This window comes from Apus apus, chromosome 1, assembly GCF_020740795.1.
Source record: "Apus apus isolate bApuApu2 chromosome 1, bApuApu2.pri.cur, whole genome shotgun sequence".
Lineage (NCBI taxonomy): Eukaryota > Metazoa > Chordata > Aves > Apodiformes > Apodidae > Apus > Apus apus.
In genome coordinates, this window is record NC_067282.1 from 127,312,921 (window position 1) to 127,337,898 (window position 24,978).

Genomic DNA, 24,978 nt, shown 5'->3' on the forward strand with positions numbered 1-24,978 from the left:
CACCGCCAAGCTGAAACACCAGCAGTGGGTAGTAGTCAGAGGGCTGCACCAGACTCACTCCGCTCCTCCCTGTCCCGCGGGTCCCCTCCTTCTGTCTGCTGACAGGAGTGGAAGGGATCCGCCGCTTCCTCCAGAGCCTCTTCCTTCTGCCCGCGCCTCCAGCGGGGCACCTCAGTAGCGACCAAAGTGACTGTCACTTAGTTGCTGGAACTGGCTCGTTTCCCGCTAGCCAAGCACTCGGAAGCAGGCACAAGGACAAGTTAAAGTGCAGTTCTCCTGGAGAGATTCGTAAACATTTAAGCTGGGGGGTTCAGATCCACCTGGAAACGCGGGGGGGGGGGGGGGGGGGGAGGGAGCTCATCCTCCCTCTGGAATCGCCCCCGGTCGCCTCTACCCGTCCCTCTCACCAGAGGGACGCCCGGAGACGTGACCCCACGACCCCCTCACACACCGCCGGGCCCAGGCTGCGAAACACACCCTCCCAGGGAGCTCCCGGCCCGGCCCCTCCGCGCCCGGGGGGCTGCCTGAGGCCCCCGCCTACCAGCTCGGCCGCGGCGGGGAGGGGACGAGGTGGGAACGGGGGGAGGAGAGCTCGCCGGAGCCTCCAGCATCCAGCATCCAGCCTCTGGGGCGGCTTGGGCGGGTCCCGGCCAGCGGGGCGGAGGAACCGCAGGTCCCGGGGCTCTTCCCGGGGCTCTTCCCGCCCCGTCCCAGAGGTTTGGCCCCGCCCGGGCGCCGTCCGCGCTGGGGTAGGTGGGTAGGGCAAGATGGCGGCCGTGTCTCGCTGGCGCCGGGCTCCCCGCGGCCTCCTGCCGCCAAGGGCAGGTGAGTGTCACCCCCCCGCCCCGCAGCCCCCCCCGGGCTCCGCTTCTAGCCGCGGGGAGCCCTTGAGCTTCTCCGTCCCAGCCTGCGGCAGCTGCCCGCCCGCCTGCCGGCGACCTCGGAGGCAGGGCTGGCTGAGGCAGCGCGCAGGGCCGCGTTTGGAAAGCGGCTGGCAAAAAAAAAGAACTGTTTGCGGCAGAAGTGGTTGGGATTCTGCCGTCCTTCTCTGCAGGGAGCGGGGGCTTGGAGCCCAGAGGGCTGCGTGGTGTTGGCTCGGGCTACCCGGGCCTGTCGAAATCTCAGCCAATGAAAGCTGCGCAGTAGGCTAAAAGTTTGCGTTGTTTTTGCCTTTTTCTTAGGTGACCTTGACATCTTGGCTAGTCTGTAAGCGTGCTCAAGTACCAAAACTATATTCAAAGCTTATAGCTTGGCCTTTGCTGCCAAAACATAACTGTTTTTTAGTTAAATTGATTCAGTGTGTGCTCCTGTGCTGAGTGAAGTGGGAGATGACAAATGGGTTGTGTTGGTTAATCAAGGTGAGGAGAGAATTGTACATACTTTTAATTGGATCAATGTGCTGCTTCAACAAAAAGATGGTTCTAGTTTATTGTGTGTATTTGAGGTTTGCTTCTCTACCGGTGTTCATAAACTGCTTCAAGTAAAGATTGTTAAAGTGAACTTCTGGTGACAAATAGATTCTGGTTAGTGAAGAAAATTAAATCATGCTGTTCTGGGAAGAAGAAATCCCTGTGCAAGTTTGTTCTAGGCAGGAGCACAGAGCTTTAAGCAGTCTGGAGATATTAACATGGACTATGAAAACTGTGTGGCTCAATATGTGATGTGGTCCTGAGTTACTAAATGTTTCATTTTTATAGGGCTCCGCACGATGTAGAGGGTCCTTTATTGGTTGTGAATCAATGTGAGGATCCCTAGCCTGCTTTCTTTGAGTCTTATGAAACCTCAACTGTTTTTTTAAAAAATGTAGTGGTGATTGGGCATGTAGCTGTGGATTGTGACAGATCTTATACAGTGATGGAGCAAAAAAAGATGTACACTACTAAAAACCTTACAATGTAAGGCAGGTGACACCAGGTGTATACACAAAGGTGGGAGAATACAAAAGAATAGTTGGGTGCTGTTTCTTAGTATGACAATTATAGCATCATGAAGAGTCTGTCGCCAATATGTTTTGCAGAAATAACAGCAAAAAAGCCACAAAATAGGTGAATGATGTGTGTAAATTATTTACTGTTAACTTTATTGTTATTCTTACATGGGTCGATCAGTGTTATATTTTTTCAAAAGGCGGTCACAGTGGATTGAAATCTTGTTTTTAGGTTTTACTCCTATCTAAAAGTAACAGAGATAGTGTTTTTTTCTGTAAATATTGATATTATGTTTTGGTTTCTTTTTTTTAACAAACCTTTAGAAAGGGAAGTGTATGATAGCAAAGCACCGAGGAGCATGGGTCATCATGCTTTCTCTTACACCATCTCAGCATGCTATGTAGCTTTTTTATATACCTGAAGGAATCCTGCTGGTTATAAAGAGTCCAGTCATTTTTCTGTGAGTCTGCTTTTCCGAAAAAATGTTACATAAAAGCCCCTGGTTATTAAAACACTACAAGAATGAAGGTAAGAAGATCTGCCCAGGGAGGTGGTGGAGGCACCGTCCCTGGAGGTGTTCAAAAAACAGGTAGATGCGGTGTTTCAGGAAATGGTTTAGTGGTTAGGGATTTTAGGGCAGACAGTTGGACTTCATGATCTTGAAGGTCTTTTCCAACTTTGATGATTCTATGATTTTGTGATCATCAGACTTGGTCCCTTGGTGATATCCTTTATGCTTGCAGTTGTACTGCCATTCCCAGGTAATCCCTGCAAAAATACAGGTTGGATGGAGAACGGATTGAAAATAGTCCAGAGAAGAAGGACTTAGGGGTGATAGTGGACGAGAAGCTCCACATGAGCAGACACTGTGCCTTTGAAACCCAGAAAGCCAGCCGTGTCCTGGGCTGCATCACAAGAAGCATGGCCAGCAGGTCAAGGGAGGTGATTCTGCCTCTTTACTCAGCTCTCGTGAGACACCACCTGTGGAGTGGGGTCCTGCATCCAGTTCTGGAACCCCCCAACATAAGAAGGACATGGAGCTCTTGGAGAAAGTCCAGAGGAGGGCCACAAAATGATCAGAGGGCTGGAGCACCTCTCCTATGAAGACAGGCTGAAAGAGTTGGGGTTTTTCAGCCTGGAGAAGAAAAGCTTCTGGGGAGACCTCATAGAAGCCTTCCAGTATCTGCAGGGGCCTACAGGAAAGCTGGGGAGGGACTTTTTACAAGGGGATGTAGCCAGAGGACAAGGGGTAATGGATTAGAACTGGAAGAGTGGAGATTTAGGTTAGACAGGAAGAAAGTTAGGAAGAAATCTTTAATGGGAAGGTGGTGAGACACTAGAATAGGCTGCCCAGGGAAGTTGTGGATGTCCCCATCCCTGGAAGTGTTCAAGACCAGGCTGGATGGAGCTTTGAGCAATCTGGTCTAGAGGGAGGTGCCCCTGCCCATGCAGGGGGGTTGGATCTAGATAATCTTTAAGGTCCCTTCCGACCCAAACCTTTTTGTGATTCTTTGATTCTGTGATGTGGGGGTACTTGGGTGGGAACTTCCTGTAACAAGTACTCTTTTATTTGCTTAACCTTGGTGCATCACCTTATATGGTCAAGTACTAAAGCTAGTCTGCTAAGCTTTAATTGCTGTTTAGGAACTAATACCATTAGTTTGCTCCTTTTTTGTGTTAGTTTGGTGTTTGACTTCTGTCAAAAGCTCCTTCAATCCTCTGCCCTATCCAAATGTCACTGAAATAGTCTGTCAGGAGTCTCCACACGGGAAATTTTGCTGGGAGAGATTGGAAAAAATGGATCTACAATAAGAAAAATAACAAGGCCTATGATTTGACGCTGCTGTCTCTTAGCTTGTATCACATGCTGTCTCCTGCTTTGTGTTGTAGGTCCTGGCATTTCTGTGCTAGCTGCAGCACCATCTGCGTTGCAGCAGCACCGCCAAGTTCATCATGCCGTGATCCCTCATGGAAGGAGTGGACGGTCCTCTGTTAGTGGCATTGTGGCTACTGTCTTTGGGGCTACAGGTTTCCTAGGACGATACGTTGTCAACCGTTTAGGTAATGTTCCCCAGGAGTACTAATTAAAAAAAATAAAGGTTATTTGGAAATTGATTTTTTTTTTTTCTGCAGGTTGCAGGATAATCTAGAAATCTCTGGCATTTTGGGTTGTAAAAGTATTTTGTGAGATGCTTTAGTAGTGTTTAGTCTGCTAAAGTGCCAGGATGTGACAGTTAGTGAAAACTGTTTTAATCTAGGAAATTCAGAAGCTTCCAAACATGGTTAAATTATAATAATATAAGTCATTCTCCTTCAAGTACTTTTTTTCCAGTGCATATCTTAGGAGAGGTACAGCATGTATTTGTTTCTTCTGGTTTTGGCATTATTAGGACATTTTACTAAAATGTTTGAAGGAAATTTTAATTCTTTAAAAATTGCCCTTTTGACTTAGAGTTTTAGAAAATAGCTTGTATTTTTTATTTCTTCTCCTTTCCGTATGACTTTAAAAAAATGCAGATACCCTTAGATGTGATTGATTTATAGGTATTGTATTATGTTTATAGCATACAGTGAAATTTTTTTTGGATGTTGTTTGTTAACAAGCTTTCATACTTTGTCTTACAAGCCCAAACATTCACGTGTGTCTCTGTGTAAGAATTCCAATTACGTATGTTTAAAAACTTACTTCTGTGCTACTTTTAGCTTTGCAGACAACTATTCAAGATACCTGTGTGTTGTTGTTGGGCTTTAACGCCAGGGAAGAAAGGAAGTTCAGGTGGTTCAGAAGTTCATCTACTTAAAGTTATGTAGTAGCTTGAGAAAAAGCACCCTTCTCTTTGCACTCTCAGGTCGCATTGGATCTCAAGTAATCATACCCTACCGCTGTGATCAGTATGACCTCATGTATCTGCGGCCGATGGGTGACCTGGGGCAGCTTCTCTTCTTGGTGAGTCTTTTGCTTTGGCTTTAGATCAAATACAGTACCATTGCTATACAAGGAAGTCTGTTAATCATTCTCAAAGTCAGAACTTCAGCTATTGTTTAGCCTCTAAATGGAAATTGTGTAAAAGAGCCTGTTTACACATTATCTCATCTTTTTCCCATTTGATGCTCTGTTTACAGGAGTGGGACTGTAAGGACAAAGACTCTATCCGAAGAGCCGTGGAGCACAGCAATGTGGTCATTAATCTGGTTGGAAAGGAATGGGAAACAAAGTAATTTTCCTTTCTTTTCTTTGGTATATAGATAGATTTGTGCCAGGTGTTGGACATTGTAGCCACATTTTACACCATGTGTACAGTACACAGTGAAGATGACATACTTTTTGGTTCTCATGAAAAAGCAGAACTGAAATTTTGCATATAAAATTTCTTCTGTTTCTTTAAACATTTAACTAGACGCCTGGATATGATCTCTTGAGAAAATGCATTATTTCAATTTCTGTAATATTTCTATCATAGTTTTCTAGTGTACAGCTTTTTTTCTCTCAGAGGGTTCAATGTGCTACTTTCATATGCCTTACAGATGTTTCATGGGTGTCTTCCTAAAGCTGACAGAGGCTCACCAGTTTCTATGAGCTCGTATTTACATTACTACAGAAGTGGGCCTTCATCCTACTGGAATAAGCTATCATCAGGCTTTTCCTGTTCTCTGGTAAATCTTAATAAACAGGAATAGCTAATGGAGAGTCCCTAAGCTTATGATTTAATAACATCATTCTGTAATAGAATTTTGGCACAGGCACTATTAGCTACATACACATTTTCTGCAATAATTTAAAAAAAGTTCCATTTTGAAATTATTTTTTTTTAAAAATCCCATATTTATTTTGGGTTAAAAATGCCTGTTATAGCCTCTTTTTTTTTTTTTTTTTTGCATGTGTGCAGTTATGTCCATTTTATCTAAAACCTTGTGCAGAACTGCCATACAAAAATTCATCAGTTGTGCCATTTGCCTTTATACAGTACATAATTTTGCTATCATAGTAGGCAGAAACAAATGTAGATACCAGTTTAATTTATGTTTACTAGCCTAATGCCTTTGTTGCTCTTTTTTTTTTTTGTGAACAGCCATTTGATGTTCAAATTACAGAATTTAGTCACATTACTAATTCAATTCTATTAATACAGTCTCCAATTTTACAGTTATTTTTCCTAGAATAGATGCTTGCCAACAGACATACTATTTCAACTGTTTCTTGTCTAGTCACGTATCATGCATAACTTCTGGGGGACATTTGGATTTTGCATTCAAATTCAAATCCTTCCTTTTTCTGATAGTCATTTAGCTTCTTATTTGAGTCTTGGTGTCTATAACATAGTTTATTTGAGGGAAAAGCCCACCAAACCTAAAATAACTTTGGTCTTGTGCATCTGACAAGGTTTTGGTTCTTTATATTTCTTCTTCAGACTTTGGGATATAGGTAGAAATGTACAAACTGACCTGTCAGGGTTGTTTTGTGCTGTTAGTAAATTACTAATGTAAGAATTCAAGTGGTTATTGATGTCAAAACTGAAAAAAAATCATTCTAATGTGGGAATGAGGGAAGAAAAGAAGGTCTGTACAGTTGGCCCAAGGAGAAAATAATCTCTCTTTTTTTTAAATGTATTTCTTGTGTACTTCACCTTTAAACTTTCTGGAGTTGTCTAGAAAGTATGATTCATATAAGGGAGGGTTTCTTTGTTGTCACACTTTTTTAAAGTAAAAATAACACCAAGTGTAATTCTAGTTTGAAACAAAACCCCAAACCTTGTTTCTTGGTCAGTTTTAACAGATTAAAAAGCAGAGGAGTTAAAGCGTTAACTTTTTAATGTAACTATAGTGTTTTAAGAGTCTTAAACACTTTTAGACTATCCCAAACTTAGCACTGTATGACACAAATGTTTTTGTGTATATTATACATGTTGGTATCAGTGGTGGTGCTGGAACCCTGAGATAAAATTCTATGGTCTGTAAAGCACCAGGTCCAACTAACAATTGTAACAATCTCAAAGTCTATGAAAAACTTAAGCAGGGGAAAAGTAAAAAGTAAGATGAGAAGTAAAGATCAGTCAAAAAAAAAAAAAAGGTCTGCCACTAATTGCTTTCCTCCTTGCCTAGTTTTAGCATACAGTGTCATCTGTGTATGCTGTGTTGTTTCAAAACTCCATAGTTACAGGAGGGATGTTGTTCATTCTTGTGTGTTTCTAACATCTATTTTTGTGAGTAGAGCAGGAGTGATGGTTCCCAGGATCAGATTAGTTGTTGAAGGGTCAAAAATAACTTTTTTATTTTTAAGGTTTTCTTCAGACTCCAGTGGGATCCAAAGAGCTGTGGGAGTAGATAAGGACAGAGAGGCATTTGAACAAGATGTTTTTTACCCAAAGCAAATGGAAAAGATGGAGAAGGGTGCTTACAAGGACAGTATAAAGACATGGAGAAGCCAGTTCTTTTTCTTGCAGTCTTGGGGATAGTTGGGATTTTGGTATTGTTGCCAGCCTATAGTGTCAGTTCTGCTTGGAGACAGAGCTTCTGTATTATTCTTGATCAGATACCAAAATGGCTTACAGTTGAACCCCCTAATTTAGGCCCCTTGAGTGCCATGAAGTGAGCGGAGTTGTTCTTTTTGTATGCTTCTCCTAAAGTCCCTTTCAGCTGCTATGAAATGGTTCTAACTGCTCTGTCTACGTAAAATTTTCTGTTTCCTTAAGCACCTGTTTTTTAATCTGTTTTTGTCCACCTCCCCAATGCCTAGCATCTGCCCTAATGTAGGCTGTTCAGAATTATTGATCTCCTTTGTATTATAGTTAACTGAAATAAAATCAAGTAAAATTTTGGACAAGTGTTGTAAAAAGACAGCTTTGCTCAGTTTTCAAGATGCAGCACTTAAAAAAAAAAAAAAAAAAAGAATAAATCTGTGTTTTCTGTTTGTCATAGGCAAGTGGGCAAGAGGATTTTTCATACTGATACGGTGATATAGTGAGAAACCAGTACTAAAGATGTAGTTGCATTTCACTTGCCTCTTGTTCTTATTATATGAAGAGTCTCTCACAAAAGGAAATTTTGTTTCTAACAAACAGCATGTAATCAAGTAATAAGTAATGGTTGCTATTTGGTTGGTAGGCAGCCAGTGTTAATTGCTCTTAAAGTAAAATTTGTTTTTTTGCCTTGTTTTAGAAACTTCAAATTTGAAGATGAATTTGTAAATATTCCTAAAACTATTGCACAGATCACTAGGGAAGCTGGTGTGGAAACACTCATTCACATCTCTCACCTGAATGCTAGCATGAAGAGTCCTTCCAAATACCTCAGGAATAAAGTAAGTCTGAAATCCTTTTGAGTATATTTTCTGAGAGCCTGAGTTTTAATTTTTTGTAGGTTTTTTTTGGTTGTTATGTTTTCTTCTGGGTCTGTTTGAAGGAAATCAGTGCATGAATTTACTATGGAATGTTTTCTGCAGCTGAAGAACTTTTGAGTTACTGTGGTTATTTGAGCTAGAAATAGTCCTTAGTACTTCATGTGCTTTGAAGGGGAATTGATCTTTTATTCCTTAAAGGTTTCCTTCTTCCTTGAATATCTTTCTGTCTAAAATCACTGTAATTAAGAAGGAGGAACTGGTTTAATGGTTTGGGGTCTAGTAACAGGCCTAACATCTAAGCCTAGATTGACCTAGCAAAGAAGAAGGTGATGCCAAAATGAGTTCTGCAAAGACACATGAGTATCGCTGTTAGAGGTGCTTGGAGTGGGATTGTTACCTGCTCATATACCAAAAAGTAAAATCTTTGTTATCCTATTATTTTTTTCCTTATTAGAAGGTATAATTTTGTATTACTGATTTTCTCTTTTTAATATAGCTATTGTCCTAGTTTCAGCTATTTTTGTTTCTTTGAGCTCACTATACTGTCTTTTCTGTAGTATACATTTTTTTTTTTAAAAAGGGTTAAAATTTGGTAGCTCTCAATGTGTAACAATTATTTTGTTCATTTTGGTTGAATGATAGGCTGTTGGAGAGAAAGCAGTGAGGGAAGAATTCCCAGATGCTATAATTTTGAAGCCCTCTGAGATGTTTGGGAGAGAGGACCGATTTCTCAATCATTATGCGAGTATGTACTCATGAAATAATAAAACCACGTATGATATGTATACCTCTCTGTAGAGAACAGAGAGAAAATGTGATTTACTCTTGAAAAGCAGAGAGCTGTGCTTTAATCAGAAATTTATTACCTTTTGTCAGCTCAAGATATGTAATGGGAAATGAGAAGTTTTCATCACATGACTGAATTATTTCTGAATCTAGTTAGACTTTGTTGTTTGTTTCTGAGAGGGGGATGTGTACTATTGGTTTTTCATTTAGATTGTTCTGAGGTAAGATTTGGTCTTCTTAGCCTTCAAAGTAGTTTACCCTGGAAGTAGTTTTTCAAGTTGGTAATGCTCAAATGTAAAAGTAGACCTGAATTGTTCTGGGCTCATAAACAGTAGTAATGACTGATGTATCACCAACAAAAATGTTTCTGTCTTGCAAAGTTGAGATATCTCTGAACCACTCTAAGTAAACTGTAAGTACAGTCTTCCTATCCTTGTTCGTAAGAAAAACAAATGTTCATTGAAAACAGTGTTGCTGGAGTTGAATGGTAATTCTTCCCAATTTTTTTTTTTTTTATGTAAAGTTAAGTCAGTTTTTAGACAAGATCTACATTCAATGTCGTGCAAAATGTATTGGTTACTTGCTTACTGAAAGGATTAGTAGATTGTATTCTCAAGTTACATATATGTCTTTCTGTCAGACATGCGCTGGTTTGGTGGTGTGCCTCTTATTTCTCTGGGAAAAAAAACAGTGAAGCAACCAGTATATGTAAGTTTTCACTAAACCAATACAATCCCAAATCCTCTGTGTTTTGAGCAAATCACTTCTGAAAGAGGAGTGTGTGCATATATTCCTGTTTTCTTTTGGTCATTGTCTGCATTTGTTTCTCACAGGTGGTTGATGTAGCAAAGGCAATTATTAATGCAATTAAGGATCCTGATGCTAAAGGAAAAACATATGCCTTGGCTGGGTAGGTTACTTTTCTGATTCTAATTAACTGCAGTGCTTCTTTTTGGTGTCATTTTTTGGCATGCTGCGCAGTACATTTAATTTCCCATCCATGCACACAGTTTGAGCTGCAATAAATTCCACCTCCTTTTTGGGAGGAAAAATGACTCAAGCTGTTCTTGTAAATACTCTGAAAATCATAGTTTGGGCCTCATTGCATTTAATGTTATGTATGTGCATACAAAGAAATAAGTGTTCTTGGAAAATACACTAGACAACCTAGATTTGGAAAAAAATCTGCTGAAGCTGTGTGGAAGCCACCTAGAATTAGAATGGATAGAGACAGTGGATCCATTGGAATATTTTGTGTATAAAAGCTCCAAGGCAGAATAGGTCATTAGCATTAAGCAGAAAGAACGTGGCACATGTCAAGGTAGTGGGTCCATGGTTTGATACTGGTCTTCATCCAGTATAGGTGGTAAAAGGAGCATTAGATTAACTTATAAAGAAAAGAGTTACTGATTAGTCAAGATACAAATTAGGCTGAACAGCTCTCTGTCTTGCAAGCATATCTCAGTTTTCTGCCCCTTGTACACTGGATTTTGTAAAAGGCTTATCTTTTTCCATGTTAGTTTTGTGATGCTTTGCAGTGACAGCTCTTTATTTCCATAGTGCAGAGATTGTTGCTGGTTCATCTTTTACTCATGTGGAGACACTTTCTTCTGTGCTGTAACTGAGCTGTTGAGGAAGATGTTATCCTGGAGCTAGGCTGGGTGTCCTGTTTGCTGATGTTCTGGAAAAGGCAGCAAGCAGGTCTTCAGCTTTTTTTGAATCATGCTGAGGAACTTGTGCTCAAAACCTAGCAAATAAGAGAAAGAAGCTAACAATGTTCTGAAAGGACTACTAGCAGCAACAAATTTTATTCAGCAAGTTATTTTCAAATCACCAGGATATCATCCCACTAAAGAACAAGCAGAAACAGATACCAGACAGCCATTCAAACCCACTTTTTTATCAAAGAGAATAGATACTTGGGTTTCAGATGGACATAACTAATGCAAAATCACAAAATGTAAAGCTGCTTGCCACAAAAGGAGTGATGTCTGTCTTTAGGTTCATCACTATCTCAGCAGAAAGAGCTGCTCCAACTACAGGGGAAACTGAGAATTGCACACTAAGTAGAAGTGTGTACAGCCAAATCGAAGGGCCATGGGCAAAACTTTGAATGTATTACAATTTCAAAGTCCCATTTTTTGTGATTTACGGAAGGCGAGGAGTTCAGTGCCTAGGTTTCAGAGGCAGGAATTTAAGCAAGGATGCCAGGCTCTGACTGCAAGGAATAGAGTTTCAGGCACATAACAACTGAAAAGACCTTTGAATAAATGACAATCTAAACCAAAGGTTCAAATTAGTGTTGGAAAACCAAAGGAGCTCTGTAGCATCAGTTTTGACTAAAGCTGTATGCTCTTTTTTTTAAGAAGGAGTTACTGGTTTGAGTTTAAAAGACTGATTTTGTAAAAGAGTGTTCTGTGGGGTTTTTTGTTGTTGTTCTTTTGTCCTTCCTACTGTATGGTAGAATAGAGTTTTAACTGTGACAGCTAGTGGTATCACTGCTGTTTATGTATTATTGAAGATTTAGTGTATTATTTTCATCTATTTTTTTATCTCTTTCCCCAGTAGCATTGGTTTTGCTTTGTCAACTTGTTAAATCTTGTCTTGAATGCTAATGCTCTCTGCAGCATGCAGTCTGCTTGTATTGTGGTTAATGTAATGACACTTCAATGTGATTCTGTTCTTGGTGAAGTTGTATTGTTAGTGTTTGATAATTTGAAAAGGAACAAATTGTTTATTTTCAGGTTTTTATGTTTGGTTATCTTGCACATCCTTACATGTTTCTTACATATCAGAATAAAACTGAAATTAGTTTATACTACCTTTGGATAAGCATGAGGATTTTAAAGTGTAAGGGCAAAAAATTTGGTAAAAAACCTGCTAATAATTAATGAAAACAAAATGTTTTTCTCAGCTGAGTTGCTGTATTTTCTCTTGTAAGTTCTATTAACAGGAGAAAACTTATTATCTTGTATTTGATGGTAGTCCTTTAGTGTAACTTCATAACTGCAGATCTCTCTGATTCTATAATCCACCCACCTGGATGAAGTTGATAAGGGGTTTTGAGTGTTGAATTCTTTGAAATTCTCCCAAATATGCTGACAGATGTAAGAATATTTTGCCCTAATTGTGCAATTTTTAGGACGCCCCTATGTGGGAAGCAGTCAGTCTCAAGATGAGGGTCATGACACTGAAGGTCTCTGCCTTACCTGAAAAGTATAGCAAATTGTTACGAGATGCATGTTTTTGGTGTGTTCATTTATGCTTCGGTCATGATCGGCAGGATGTAATTTTGAAGGGTGACACACCAATGCTCATCAGTGTGTTCTTTTGTGTTGTCATGAAGAATTTTCAGAATATTTTGGAATACCAGTGAGTTGCCTTAAAAGCCAAGGGATGTAACTGTTTCAATCTGAGCCATTTATGGAGTATTAAAATGCTAAGGCAAAGACTGATCAAGAAAGTAATGGGAACTCCCAATGATATGTTTCTCTTAAACTACTGCAGGTGTATAGGAGACTGTCTGCTTCCTTCACTCCATCTTGAAAGGGGGAATGCATTCTTTTGGGGAAATTTATCTAAGAAGAAACTAAGAATCATAGAATGGTCTGGGCTGGGAGAGACCTTAAAGATCATCTAGTTCCAACCCCCCCCATGGGCAGGGATGTCTCCCACTAGATCAGGTTGCTCAGGGCCCTATCCAGCCTGGTCTTGAACATTTCCAGGGATGGGGCTTCCACAGCTGCCTGGGCAATGTGTTCCAGTGTCTCACCACCCTCACACTAAAGAATTTCCCCCTAATGTCCAACTTAAATCTACCCTTCTCTAGCTTGGAGCCATTGCCCCTTGTTCTATCATTACATGCCCTAATTAAAAGGTCTTCCCCAGCCTTCTTATAGGCCCCTTTCAGGTATTGAAAGGTCACTATAAGGTCCCCCCAGAGTCTTCTCTTCTTCAGGCTCAACAACCCCGACTGCCTCAGTCTGTCTTCATAAAGAGAGGTGCTCTCTGATTATTTTTGTGGCTCCACTCTGGACACACTCCAGCAGGCCCATGACCTTATTGTGTTGGGGGCTTGAGAGCTGTATGCAGTACTCCAGGTGAGGTCTCTTACCAGGGCAGAGTAGAGGGGTAGAATCGCCTCTCTTGATCTGCTGGCCACGCTTCTCTTGATGCAGCCCAGGATGCAGTTGGCTCTCTGAGCTGCAGTTGCACACTGGTGGCACATGTCCAGCTTTTCATCCACTACTATCCCCAGGTCTTTTTCCACAGGGCTTCCCTCTAGCATATTTTCCACCAGCCTGTATTGGTATCTCTGGCTGCCCCAGCCCAATTGGAGGGCCCTGCACCTGGCCGTGTTGAACCTCATGAGGTTCACCTGGGCTCACTTCTCCAGCTTGTCCAGGTCCCTCTGGATGGCATCCTGCCCCTTCTGGCATATCGACTGTACCATCCAGCTTGATGTCATAGGCAAACTTACTTAGGATGCTCTCAGTGCCTCTGTCAGTATCATTAATGAAGGTATTAAACAGCACTGGTCCCAGTACGGACCCTTTAGGGGTGCCACTTGTCGCCGTTTTCCATCTGGAGCCATTGACCACTAGTTTCTGGATGTGACCATCCAGCCTGTTTCTTATCCATGGAACAGTCCACCCATCAAACCAGTATCTTCCCAACTTAGAAGGATGTTGTGGGGGACTGTGTCAAAGGCCTTGCAGAAGTCCAGATAGGTGACATCCGTAGGTCTTTCCTTGTTCACTGTGCAGTTGCTCCGTTGGAGAAAGCCACTAGGTTGGTCAGGCAGGATTTGCCCCTAGTAAAGCCATGCTGGCTGTCCTGAATCATGTCCCTGTCCTCAATGTGTCTTAGCATGTCTTCTAGGAAGATCTGTTCCATGATCTTCCCATGCACAGAGATGAAGCTGACAGGTTGATAGTTCCTAAAGTCTGCCTTTCTACCCTTTTAGAAAATGGGTGTAATGTTTCCTTTCTTCCAGTCATCAGAGAATTCACCTGACTGCCACGAGTTTTCAAGTTATCATGGAGAGTGACTTGGCAACTATATCAGCCAATCCCTTCTCCTCCACACTGTTTTTGATCCATTCTTCACCCGGCCTGTATTTGTGCTTGGGATTGCCCTGACCCAGGTGCAGGACCTTACACTTGGCCTGGTTGAACTTCATGCAGTTTGCATGAGACCATGTCTCAAGCCTGTCAGGATCCCTCTGAGTTGTATCCCTTCCTTCCAGTGTGTTGACCTCACCACACATGTTCTTAGTTGAGCAACGGAAGGTGAATCAGTTTCCTTGCAGCTATTTGCTACCAAAGATGTGATGTCTTGTTAACAAACCTTTCTTAAGCTTTAAAATTTTCTTTCTGGCTTCTTTCTATGACAAACTACCAAGTGGACTTGTCCAAATTCAGTCCTGTCCCAGCGCTGAAAATCTTGCATTTAGGATTTGAGTCAGTAGTTACATATGGAGGAGGGACGTTAAAGGTATGCTCTAAAAGTGCACAGAATACACTTTATTCAGTTTGACAGTGGTGGGTTGGGTTGGAGGGCTTTAAAATGTTTGTCTCTAGCTGCAAATATTTAAGTATACCCAACTTACTTTTAATGTTTGTTGCTTTTTCTTTCAGACCTAAACGATACCTCCTTTATGATATGGTAGAATACATCTATGCAGTTTGCTTTCGAGCCTTTGTTCCCTATCCGCTTCCTCGCCCTCTCTACCAGTAAGTGGCACCCTTCCTTCCCTAAGAACTTGGCACCTACCAGGCAACACAGAAGCATAAATAGCGGTTGCACTGGTTATTTGTTATTGCCAGTTGTTGCTTAACATGGTAGGAATGTAGAAACTGGCTTTCCCTAAGTACTTGTTAGCTAGCTTGAGCCTTCTGCTTAGGCACAGGCCTACTAGTGTATGAAAAGTGTATTTGTAATAAACTTAACATAATAACAAACATAATTGACAACGTTGACCACAGAAGAAGTCAGGAGTGAGGAAGACTTCACCTTGATTGAAGAAGATTGGGTTAAAGGTCAATTAAGGAAACAGCACATCTACAAATCCATGGGCTGTGATGGGATGCACCCATGTGTGCGGAGGGAGCTGGCAGAAGTCATTGCTAAACTGCTCTCCATCATCTCCGAAAAGTCCTGTAAAAGGGGAGAGGTGCCTGAGGACTGGAGGAAAGCTAATGTTACTCCAGTCTTCAAGAAAGACAAGAAATAGGACCAGGTAACTACAGACCCTTCAGCCTCAGCTCCATCCCTGAAAAGATGATGGAGCAGCTCATTCTGGAGGTCATCTCTAAGCACATGGAAGAAAAGAAGGTTATCAGGAGTAGCCAGCATGGATTCACCATGGGGAAGTCATGTCTGACTAATCTGATAGCGTTCTATGATGGTGTGGCAGAATGGATAGATGCAGGGAGAACAGTGGATGTTGTCTTCCTTGACTTCAGCAAAGCTTTTGACACTGTCTCCCATAAGATCCTTGTGGATAAGCTCAGGAAGTGTGAGTTAGAAGAGCGGACAGTGAGATGGATCAAGAACTGGCCAAACAACAGAGCCCAGAGGGTTGTGATCAGCGGTGCAGAGCCCAGTTGGAGACCTGCGACTAGTGGTGTTCCCCAGTGGTCAGTACTGGGCCTAGTCTTATTCAACATCTTCATCAGTGACCTAGATGAGAGGATGGAGTGTATCCTCATCAAGTTTGCTGAGGACACAAAGCTGGGAACATTGGCTGATACACCTGACGGCTGTGCAGCCATTCAGAGAGATCTAGACAGACTGGAGAGCTGGTCAAAGATGAACCTATTGAGGTTCAACAAGAATAAGCGTAGAGTCCTGCACCTGGGGAGAAAAAACACTACATACTGATACAGATTAGGGGTTGACCTCCTAGAAAGCAGCCCCATGGGGAAGGACCTTGGGGTCCTGGTGGGCAACAAGTTATCCATGGGGCAGCAATGTGCCCTTGTGGCCAAGAGAACCAATCTTGTGATGTATTATGAACGGTGGGGCCAGCGGGTCAAGGGAGGTTCTCCTCCCCCTCTACTCTGTCCCAGTAAGACCACATCTGGAGTATTTGTGTCCATTTCTGGGCCACTCAGTTCAAGAGGGATAGGGATATACTGGAAAGAGTCTAGCGGAGAGCTATGAGCATGATTAAGAGACTGGAACATCTGTCATACGAGGAAAGTCTAAGAGTCCTGGGGCTGTTTAGTCTTGAGAAGAGAATACTGAGAGGGGACCTTATTAGTGTCTATAAATATCTGAAGGATGTATGTGAAGAATGGGCCAGTCTCTTTGCAGTGGTGCCCTGTGATAGGACAAGGGGAAACGGCACCAAGTTGGAACACAGGAAGTTCCACCTCAACATGAGGAAAATCTTTACTGTGAGGGTGATGGAGCACTGGTACAGGCTGCCCAGAGAGGTTGTGGAGTCTTCTTCTCTGGAGACTTTCAAGACCCGTCTGGATGTGTTCCTTTGTGACCTGCCCTAGGCGTTCCTGCTGCAGCAGGGGGTTGGACTCGATGATCTTCAGAGATTCTATGATAACAATGAAGATCTAGACTAATTGAATGACTTTGCTGAGTCAAGAAGTAGCAAAAGATTCTAAGCAGAGAGAATCAGTGGCAAACTAAAAAAAAACTTCTAAATACTACCACAGAGAAAATTTCTGTGTATGACTGTAGGCCTTGAAAGATTTTTCTACAGCAGGTTAAAGTATTGGTATTGAATAATGCTAGAACAGCATCTTAAACTGCTGCACCTGTTTACAAACTGGCTGTCCAGGCATCAGGTTAAGACAGCTCAACTGACACAGCAGCTTGTTAAAAAGTAATTGTGTGAGTGCTGATTAGTTTTATTCATGTTTGCTGTATCCATGTTATGCTTTTTTCTTTATGGGCTAAACTAAGTGGTATTTTGTATTTTTTATAAGAGTGCATCTGAAAGATGGGTAAGCATAGTTCTGTTTATGTGCAGTAACCTTGTCTGCCAGGTGAGTCCTTCAGTAAGAAATTGTACCATGAGTAGTGTTGGTCCTGAGACACTGAGCAAGAGCTGTAGTGTTATTTTCTTCTCTGTCAAATTTTCTTTCCAAGGAAATTTCATTTCTGGAAACTGCAGATACACTAATTGTTACCCTTTTTATAGATGCAGGTTGCTCCAGATTCCAACATCTTGTTTGTGTGGCTGTTAAATCATTTAGTTGTCAGCAAGCATGTTTTCTTGTGGAGGCATTGAATCAAACTTTGTGACTAATTGGATTACTGCCTCCACTACTAGGGAGCAGAGTTTGGAGGAAAGGCATGGGCAAGACTGAACCCTCTGGTGTGTGGGAAATTGGATGGGGAGGCTTATGTTCCCCAGCCAGTGACCACTCACTTTTACTTCTAGATGTCTGCTCTTCCTTTCCCTTCTGAAGTAAAAGAATAGACAATCAAATAATTCGGTGGCAAACAGTTAAAGTTATCAGAAACATAGCTAAGAACTTGCTGGCTGGGATGTTCACTGCTTTAATGAATTCATAGCTAGCAAGAATAACTACAAGCTCTTGCTCACTGTCTACTAAGTGTGAAATATTTTTCCAGTTCTGATTTTCTTCTGTGCATCTTTTGCAATACTTTTTCTGATTACAGTTTAGTTGCAAGATTCTTTGAGATGAATCCATTTGAACCATGGTTAACACGAGACAAAGTGGACCGGGTAAGTGTAGGACAACTCTCAAATTCTTCTTGGAAAATGTTTTATTGTGTATTTGTAACTTCTACTGGGAAATCCACATTCAAGGAGTGCTAAAATATGTTTACCTCTTGATCTTACAAAGACTTAGTAAGAGAGAGGGGCTAAGAAATTGTTTTTAAAAGGCATCATTGTGGTGTAGTCTTTCCACTAGCTCTGGTGGAGGAAGAATAGTTAACTTTTCTCTAAATATGGTTGATTGAAACAATTAGTGAGAGGCTTATATAGCAAGAAGTATCATGATGGGGGTAGGGAAAGGGCCCAGCCTTCTTTGGTATTAAAAAGAGGTCAATGCTGCAGGCCTCACTGTGCCTGTGCCCTTCTCCTCCACAATGCCTGCTACTGAAAATAGCAAAGCCAAAGAAGAGACTGGATGTACAATGTGCAGCTAAGGTATGTCAGGGGTGCTCTCCATTTTTAGGCAGTTAGTAAGTTTGTGTACCTCTATATGCATTAAAATCACTTACACCATCCAGATAATGGTGGTTTTTTACAATTCAGGTTCTGAATACAGACCAAATTCTTGCTTAACTTTAGAGTACATTTCTGGTGAATGTGTTGCAACTTCATGTTTGTTCCTAACTTCTTCGGGTGTCTGAGTGGAGGTGGAGAAATAACTTACAAAAAAACCCAACTGCAAGTGAGGAAGAAGTAGGATTTAGCAAGTATTAGTGTCAAAACTGTTGACATATGTGTAGGTTAGCAAAGATAGTCAGAATACATTCTGGCAGTCTCAAAGCTTGCTGCTTGCCTGAAGTATCAGGTACTCTCCCAACTATATGGTAGAGTTGGAATTTAATACTTTTTGTTATGATACTGTATCAATAGCTTATTACGACCTGATTGTCCCAAAATTAATTTGAGATAGGATGCTACCATGAGTTGGGGAGAACTGGCTCCTATACTTAAAGCTGCTTACTGGATAGCTGTATGGTTGCATTTCTATGGTTACATTTCTCCATCTGTGAAATACCAGTTTCCTATTCTGATTGGAAATAATTGTGTAAAACTGTGGACATCATGTGTAATAAAGGAGGGAAGCTTATTCATGGTCTAATATAAAATTTTCTTACCCCTTCCCGCCAAACCACTGACTCATCCCCATTAGTGGAGTGAGTTCACATTGTAGTTCTATTGGCTGTATTGACCCAGGATGTAAATATAACACTCCTGAAAACCTGACTTCTAGCTGCCTTTGTAGTTTATAGAATGAAATTTTACAAAATAAACCTGCATCAAATCACTAAAACTACTGCAATTCAGCTATAGTGTGGGTAGTGTGAGAGGGGAGTTTCTTCATGTCACTTCTGTGTCTCATTGTTCCTTTTTCCCAGGTTTTCATTCTCAAGTAATCTACACAAAATTAGATGTGGTTGACTTAAAAGAGAAATCCCCATTTCCTAAGATGCAGAACTTACGTATCTCCCATTGAAGTGCCATAGTTCTGTAGGGCCACATTGAATTTCCTCCCAAGGAAAAATACTGTGCCAAAATCAGTCAAGGAACTGGGACTTACACACAGCTGGTTGAGTGCACATTGGTGTTTGAATAGGTTTTCAGATGTAGTACAAGGTGCAACCATATATAGTACTGCAAGGTTTTTTCTTGGGGGAAACAGTCTTAGCAACATCAGCCTTGAAATTGTAGTATAATCTCCCAAGAGCTGCCATTTGTAGAAAATTTATTTGGGACACACTATGTTTCTAGTACTCTGGATTTATGCTTTTTATCTGCAATTTGAAAAAAACTGTAAAATAAGGCGACCTCAGGAATAAGTACATAATAATTCTTTATAGTATGTGAATGATCACGTTTGGTGTAATACTGTTCATTCTATCAAGTGAATTACCTTTCTTTTCCCCCCCTTATTTTTAAAGTTTCACACAACAGACATGACATTTCCTGACCTTCCTGGTTTGGAAGACCTGGGTATTCAGCCAGCATCTCTAGAACAAAAAGCAATTGAAGTTCTACGTCGTCACCGTGGATACCGCTGGTTGGATGCAGAGCTGGAGGAAGCAAAACCAGCTAAGACATATCCCATGTAACAGCTGATAAGGTGGTTACTTAATGCTTCTTAAACTGCCTTTGTATGACCCTGTTTGTTTGGAAAACTGTATATACTGAGTAAAATATACTAATAATGTAAGCTATATTTCACCAGTGTTGTCTTTTTATTTATGGAAGACTGTAATTGAAATGCAGTTTTTCTCTTTAAAAGATAATAAAAGTAAGTTACATATTGTTGCTTAGCTTATGAGCATTTAAATATTTTGAAGGCTGGGGGGCTAGTGGAATGTGTCTTGACACTAGTCAGTTTCTCCCTTGGTTCTTAAAGCATCCCTGTCTTTATTTAGTAAGTGCTGAAGTGATTTGAAGAATGTTGGGGTTCAGGACTAAGTTGCGTAGAACATGTCCTTTCCAGCAGGCATTGCTGGTACTGCCACCTATTCAGATTATGAAGTATCAGCAAAACCCCGTTTTTAAGTTATTGAGTCTTCTGAGCTTTGTTTTCTGCCCTCAGTGCAACTGTTACAGAAAACATCAACTAAAATGGCATGAACTGTATCTAAGGTCAGGGAGCATCGATCAGACATGTAAACAAGGTACTACAAGTCATCTGATCCCTTGTGATGTAATTTCTTCCATTTTTAAATGAGAAAAGTAGTTATTTTTAGATGCGCAAAGCTTTTATGTGCTTTTATGGGACTCGGTGTTTTGGGAAGAGAGACGAGCTTTACTTCAGGATTAAGTATTTTCAATTGTATTAAGATCAAAGAAAGTTCCCTGCCTCAATTTGATCAATAACTGGAGACATTCCTTGAATTAAGGAGTGAGCTGCTAGTTCTGGGAGTCAGATCACATTAACTAGGATGAGTTGAAATTGGTGGGGAAACTAGTTTTAAACTGGGGCTGAGGGGGGAAAAATGAGTGACAGAACATTCTGTGTTTTCATCTCCAGGCTTCCTACTACTTGACTTTGTTGGATGTGAACTTGGACAAGTTGAACACATGGGTATCAAAAGTCTAATGGAGGAGAAATCCAAAGTGGAAAATGGGATGGAATAGGTGATAAAACAGGAGAGTAGAAAAGAGAGAATAGAAGGATTGAAAAAAACAAAGAGATTAAGGTTAGGGAAGGCACAGAAGTTTCTTTGATTAAATCAAAACAGATTGCTAGAGCCAAAGATGCAAGATGCTGCTGCAAGTTTCACTTTCCGTATACTTTGCCTTCCATAGCACTTCTGCTTCTCACCTTATAGAAACCACAGTGTGGTTTCTCATTATTTATCCTTCCAAAGCAATTTCTTTAGTCTTTAGTGGTCTTGAATGTAAAAAAAAAAAAAAAAAAAAAAAAAGTCACTTATTTTGTAATGTAGTGCAGAGTACAAAATTACTATAATTCAGTTTCATCAGTGATTTTTATCCCTACTCATTTATCAGTGAGAAGATCTCACAATTAACTGGTGATAGAACAAGAGGGAATGGCCTCAAGCTGTGCCAGGGAAGGTTTAAACTAGACATTAGGGAGAACTTTTTCACTGAAAGAGTTGTTAGATGTTAGAACATGCTGCCCATCAGATTGAGGTGATTGAGTCACCATCCCTGGATGTGTTTAAAAATCATACAGATGTGGTGCTTGGGAAGTAGGGTTAATGGTTGGACTCGATGATCTTAAAGGTTTTTTCCAACCTAAGTGATTCTATGATCTTTCTTTTTATCCTAACCCTAGTTTCTCAGCTTGCAATGTTTTTTCAGCTAATTTGCAAAGTACTGAAGGTCCTTTAAACGTGTGACTGATGTTCCGTGCCTTTGTGCAGGACGTCACTTAAAGCGGTATGGTTTTCCACCCTCCCCACAAGAGGTCACTGGTGGAGCAGAAGGTGGCAAGTCTTTTAAGAGCATGGGGCCCCTTTATGTTTTGCAGCCGGTTCTATCCCCAGGCTTTGCCATTTCTTCTCTCTATTCCTTGCCTGCATGCAGCCAGAGGGTTGTCCAGAATGGAGTTTTCAAGTCAGGCCCAAAACTGTACCTCAGAAAGTTTAGGTACAGTGATATAATAATACACGGTGCTGGTACCATCTCGCTGAAAGGGAGCCTGCTTTGGTCCTTTCCCAGTACATAATCAAATAATCTACTTTATGGCCTACCTTCAGCCTGTTCTAGAGGGTCTGTCTTGAGAGAAGGTAGACCCTTGGCAGCATCTGTTCATGAACCAGATTAAGTATCTGCATGGCTGTGCGAGTGTGTGGGCACACTTAGAAGACAGATGGTTAAAGACCAATAAGGGCTGAAGAGTTGGTGAAGGCAATCATGCCTGCAGTTGTATGTGTATATAGCTCTGTGTGTGTGTGTGTTCATAACTTGTATGTGTATACATGTCCCACCCAACCTTGGACAGTCTGATGGAAAATATATGCATTTTTATGGGACTGAGAAGAAAACATTAAAACATCACTTGTCACTTTTGTCACTCAGCTACCCTTAAAGGAAAAAGTGACACTTCTGGTCAGTGTAGTTAACTTGGTTCATGTGCTGCCTTGGAGCACTAGTTTATCTTGCTTGATGTGAAAAGAAGTTAAAAGGAGTAGGAGAATATTGTGAGATTGTTCTAATGGTAATGTCTTCCTCATATAAATTGGAGCACCTCTGTATTTTGAGTTTGTGTGTGAAGTATTGATAGCTTTTACATTTTCAGTATGAAAGGCAGTAGGTATGGAGAAAGGAGGAGACAGCAAAAGCAGAAAATTTAACCCACTTTGATTTTTGAGATTCCCTTGCAAGTAGGACTGGAAGATACTTGCATTTTAGGAACAGCTTGTATCGGTGGAAATAGTATGTGCATCTAAGGGTGGAGAGAAAGATTTGGACCTTGTATTTCTTCAAAAACTGTATTTTGAGCAGTTAGGACTCTGATTTGGGCTTACTGCTAATTCTGTGCATGTTTATGCTGAACGTATGGTTAACACTTAAATTGCACTGTTCATAGTATATTGTTTCAAGTTGGAACAGGACTTGCATAGAACTAACTAAGACTTCTTGTTGGTCTGCTGCTTTATTCTTACCTCTTCAGTTTTCTCCCTTGACTTGTAAAGCCTTAAAACTTTCTTGTGTTGCTTAGAGGGCAGATGGTTAATGACCAGCAAAATTGTTCTGTAGTTACCTCTCTGCTGTTTTTTGTTCTTTTGTTTCCCCTGCACTAATTGATACTTGGATACACATTATATGAAATTAGGATATCAGAGGACTGCTATATTTAAAGTAATTTGAAGTAGTGAGTGATTCATGATAGTGTTACTGCAGCCTCTGTGAGCTGTGGAGGCAGAAGGTGAAGAACACTGATGAAACGGCAAAGGAAAACCTGGTGGCAGAGCTGAGAATAGAGTGACAGTGTGCTGCTGTGGCTTCTTTCTATCCTCTTGATGGCTAGTTGTAGCCTGAGACTCACCCTAAGCACCATCCTATCTTGAAAAAGCTTGCAAAGGTGTTAACATGAAAATTTTTGTAAGAAACAAATAAATTTTGGTTTGTATATAAAGCAGCAACACTAAGTCATATCTGAACCACTTCCAAGATTTTGGAGAGTGGTTTCATGTTAATGGGCAAAGCTTGTTTGATTGTGTTTGGTTTTTTTGGGGGGATGGTAAAAACTAGAAAATGGAAATTGCATTTTTCATTGCCATTGAGGAATCTCATCCATATCCCAGGGGTTTTGTTCTCGGGATTCTGATTTGGAGCAGGGCACAGAGTACCCAGTTTGCAAAACATGTATGGCAGTGTGTGTGCCTTGGTTTACCATCTGTATTTCCACGGTCTTGGTTAGAATTAAAGCAGCCAGTAGTCAGAGCTACTGCTTAGCAAATACTTTTGTAGTTCTTCCACTTTTTCTGTAACTTTCTTCATCAACATTTATCCTCTCAGCTGATACAATGGATTAAAAAGTCATTAAATGCTTTCAAAGTTTTTTGCTTTGTGTATATATATATGATAGGATTTTTTTAATATTTCAACTTTTCTGGTGCAGTAGGAGGAAGTATAAACCAATAAAGAAGGAAGGAGTTGACTTATGCAGAACAGTTACAAAACCGGGAAAATTATTTTTTTGGAATAAGATTTATTATGGCTGTGTTTCTACTCTGTTGTTCATCTTCCTATGCCATTACTTTTCCCTCTACATGGAGGCGAAAAAATAGCCCCATGAGAAATCACAGAATGGCTTGGGTTGGAAGGGACCTTTAAAGATCATCTAGTCCAATTGATCTGCCATTGGCAGAGACACCTTCCACTAGACCAGATTGCTCAAATCACCGAGGCCTTGAATGCTTCCAGTGATGGGGTACCCAGAACTTCCCTGAGCAGCCTGTTCCAGTGTCTCATCACCTTTCTTCATAGGAGAGTTGTTACAGATCTCTGATTATTTTTGTGGCCCTCCTCTGGACTTGATCCAATAGGTGCATGTAATTTTTGTGTTGGGGCCACCAAAATGGGAACCAGTACTCCAGCTGGGCTTTCACGACAGTAACAGGTCACATTTTTTAATGCAGCCCAGGACACAAAATAGGGAGGTTAATAAAATCATGAACACCAAAATGTTTCTATTCCAGTTGGAAAGTTTTCTTTCATAAAAACAGTTAAGTAAAATTTTGAATCAGCTCTGGTGAAACCTTTGTGGTTGGGAATAAGCTGGAAAATTCTTCAGCTATGGAGATCAACTCTACTAATTTTGAGCAATTTTCAGTTTGTGTTACTTTAAAATCTAGATGGATCAATACATGTGATTGTGAAAAGTAAAATGAAAACCTCAATGAATGTGGAGCATTTGGGGAATACATATGTCAGTATCCTCGACTTTAGTTACAAAATAAGTGGATCCAGGCAGTGTTTCTGTATCTTCAGAACATCCATATGTATTCTTGCCAACAGGAAAAAGTGGTTCAGTTTGATGTGGGTTAAATACTAATGTGGATTTAAATGCAGCTGCAGAACCTTCTGGGCTACAAACTAAATGCAGTGATGGCAACAGTGTGCACATCTATACTGTGGTGATTTAAAGAGAAGGAAGCCTTGGCAGAGTTTTGTCTTAATGCAGTTTTTTCCTATGATTTGCAAGAGGTAGTGTATTAAAGACACTTGTATGTGTTTCTGTATTGGAAAGTTTGGCAAAGGCCCAT

General features: G+C 40.8%; 2 protein-coding genes across 3 annotated transcripts in view; both read left to right on the forward strand.

Moving 5' to 3' along the window:
• The first annotated feature begins 707 nt into the window (after positions 1-707).
• Positions 708-23,771, forward strand: NDUFA9 (NADH:ubiquinone oxidoreductase subunit A9). 2 transcript variants are annotated; one of them, XM_051634398.1, is made up of 12 exons: positions 708-825; positions 3,819-3,989; positions 4,778-4,875; positions 5,052-5,143; positions 8,085-8,226; positions 8,908-9,010; positions 9,692-9,759; positions 9,885-9,961; positions 14,691-14,786; positions 17,704-17,770; positions 19,684-19,865; positions 20,769-23,771. In XM_051634398.1, exons 1-11 carry the CDS (start codon positions 768-770, stop codon positions 19,852-19,854), a joined length of 1,143 nt encoding a protein of 380 aa, XP_051490358.1. In that variant the 5' UTR covers positions 708-767; the 3' UTR covers positions 19,855-19,865; positions 20,769-23,771. The 2 variants fall into 2 exon arrangements, with proteins under 2 accessions (XP_051490358.1, XP_051490347.1); XM_051634387.1 differs by lacking the exon at positions 20,769-23,771 and having other exon boundaries at positions 19,684-19,961.
• Positions 19,831-24,978, forward strand: part of GALNT8 (polypeptide N-acetylgalactosaminyltransferase 8) — a 29,704-nt gene continuing 24,556 nt past the window's right edge. The window contains exon 1 of the mRNA XM_051634351.1: positions 19,831-19,865. The gene's annotated coding sequence lies outside the window, so the exon portion shown is untranslated. The remainder of the gene's footprint in view (positions 19,866-24,978) is intronic.

Excerpts from the sequence above, each read along its gene's own strand:
- NDUFA9 (XM_051634398.1), top strand. The coding sequence starts at position 768 with ATGGCGGCCGTGTCTCGCTGGCGCCGGGCTCCCCGCGGCCTCCTGCCG. Across the intron at positions 826-3,818 it reads CCTCCTGCCGCCAAGGGCAG|GTCCTGGCATTTCTGTGCTA; the intron begins GTGAGTGTCACC and ends TTTGTGTTGTAG. Across the intron at positions 14,787-17,703 it reads CTTCCTCGCCCTCTCTACCA|TTTAGTTGCAAGATTCTTTG; the intron begins GTAAGTGGCACC and ends TTCTGATTACAG.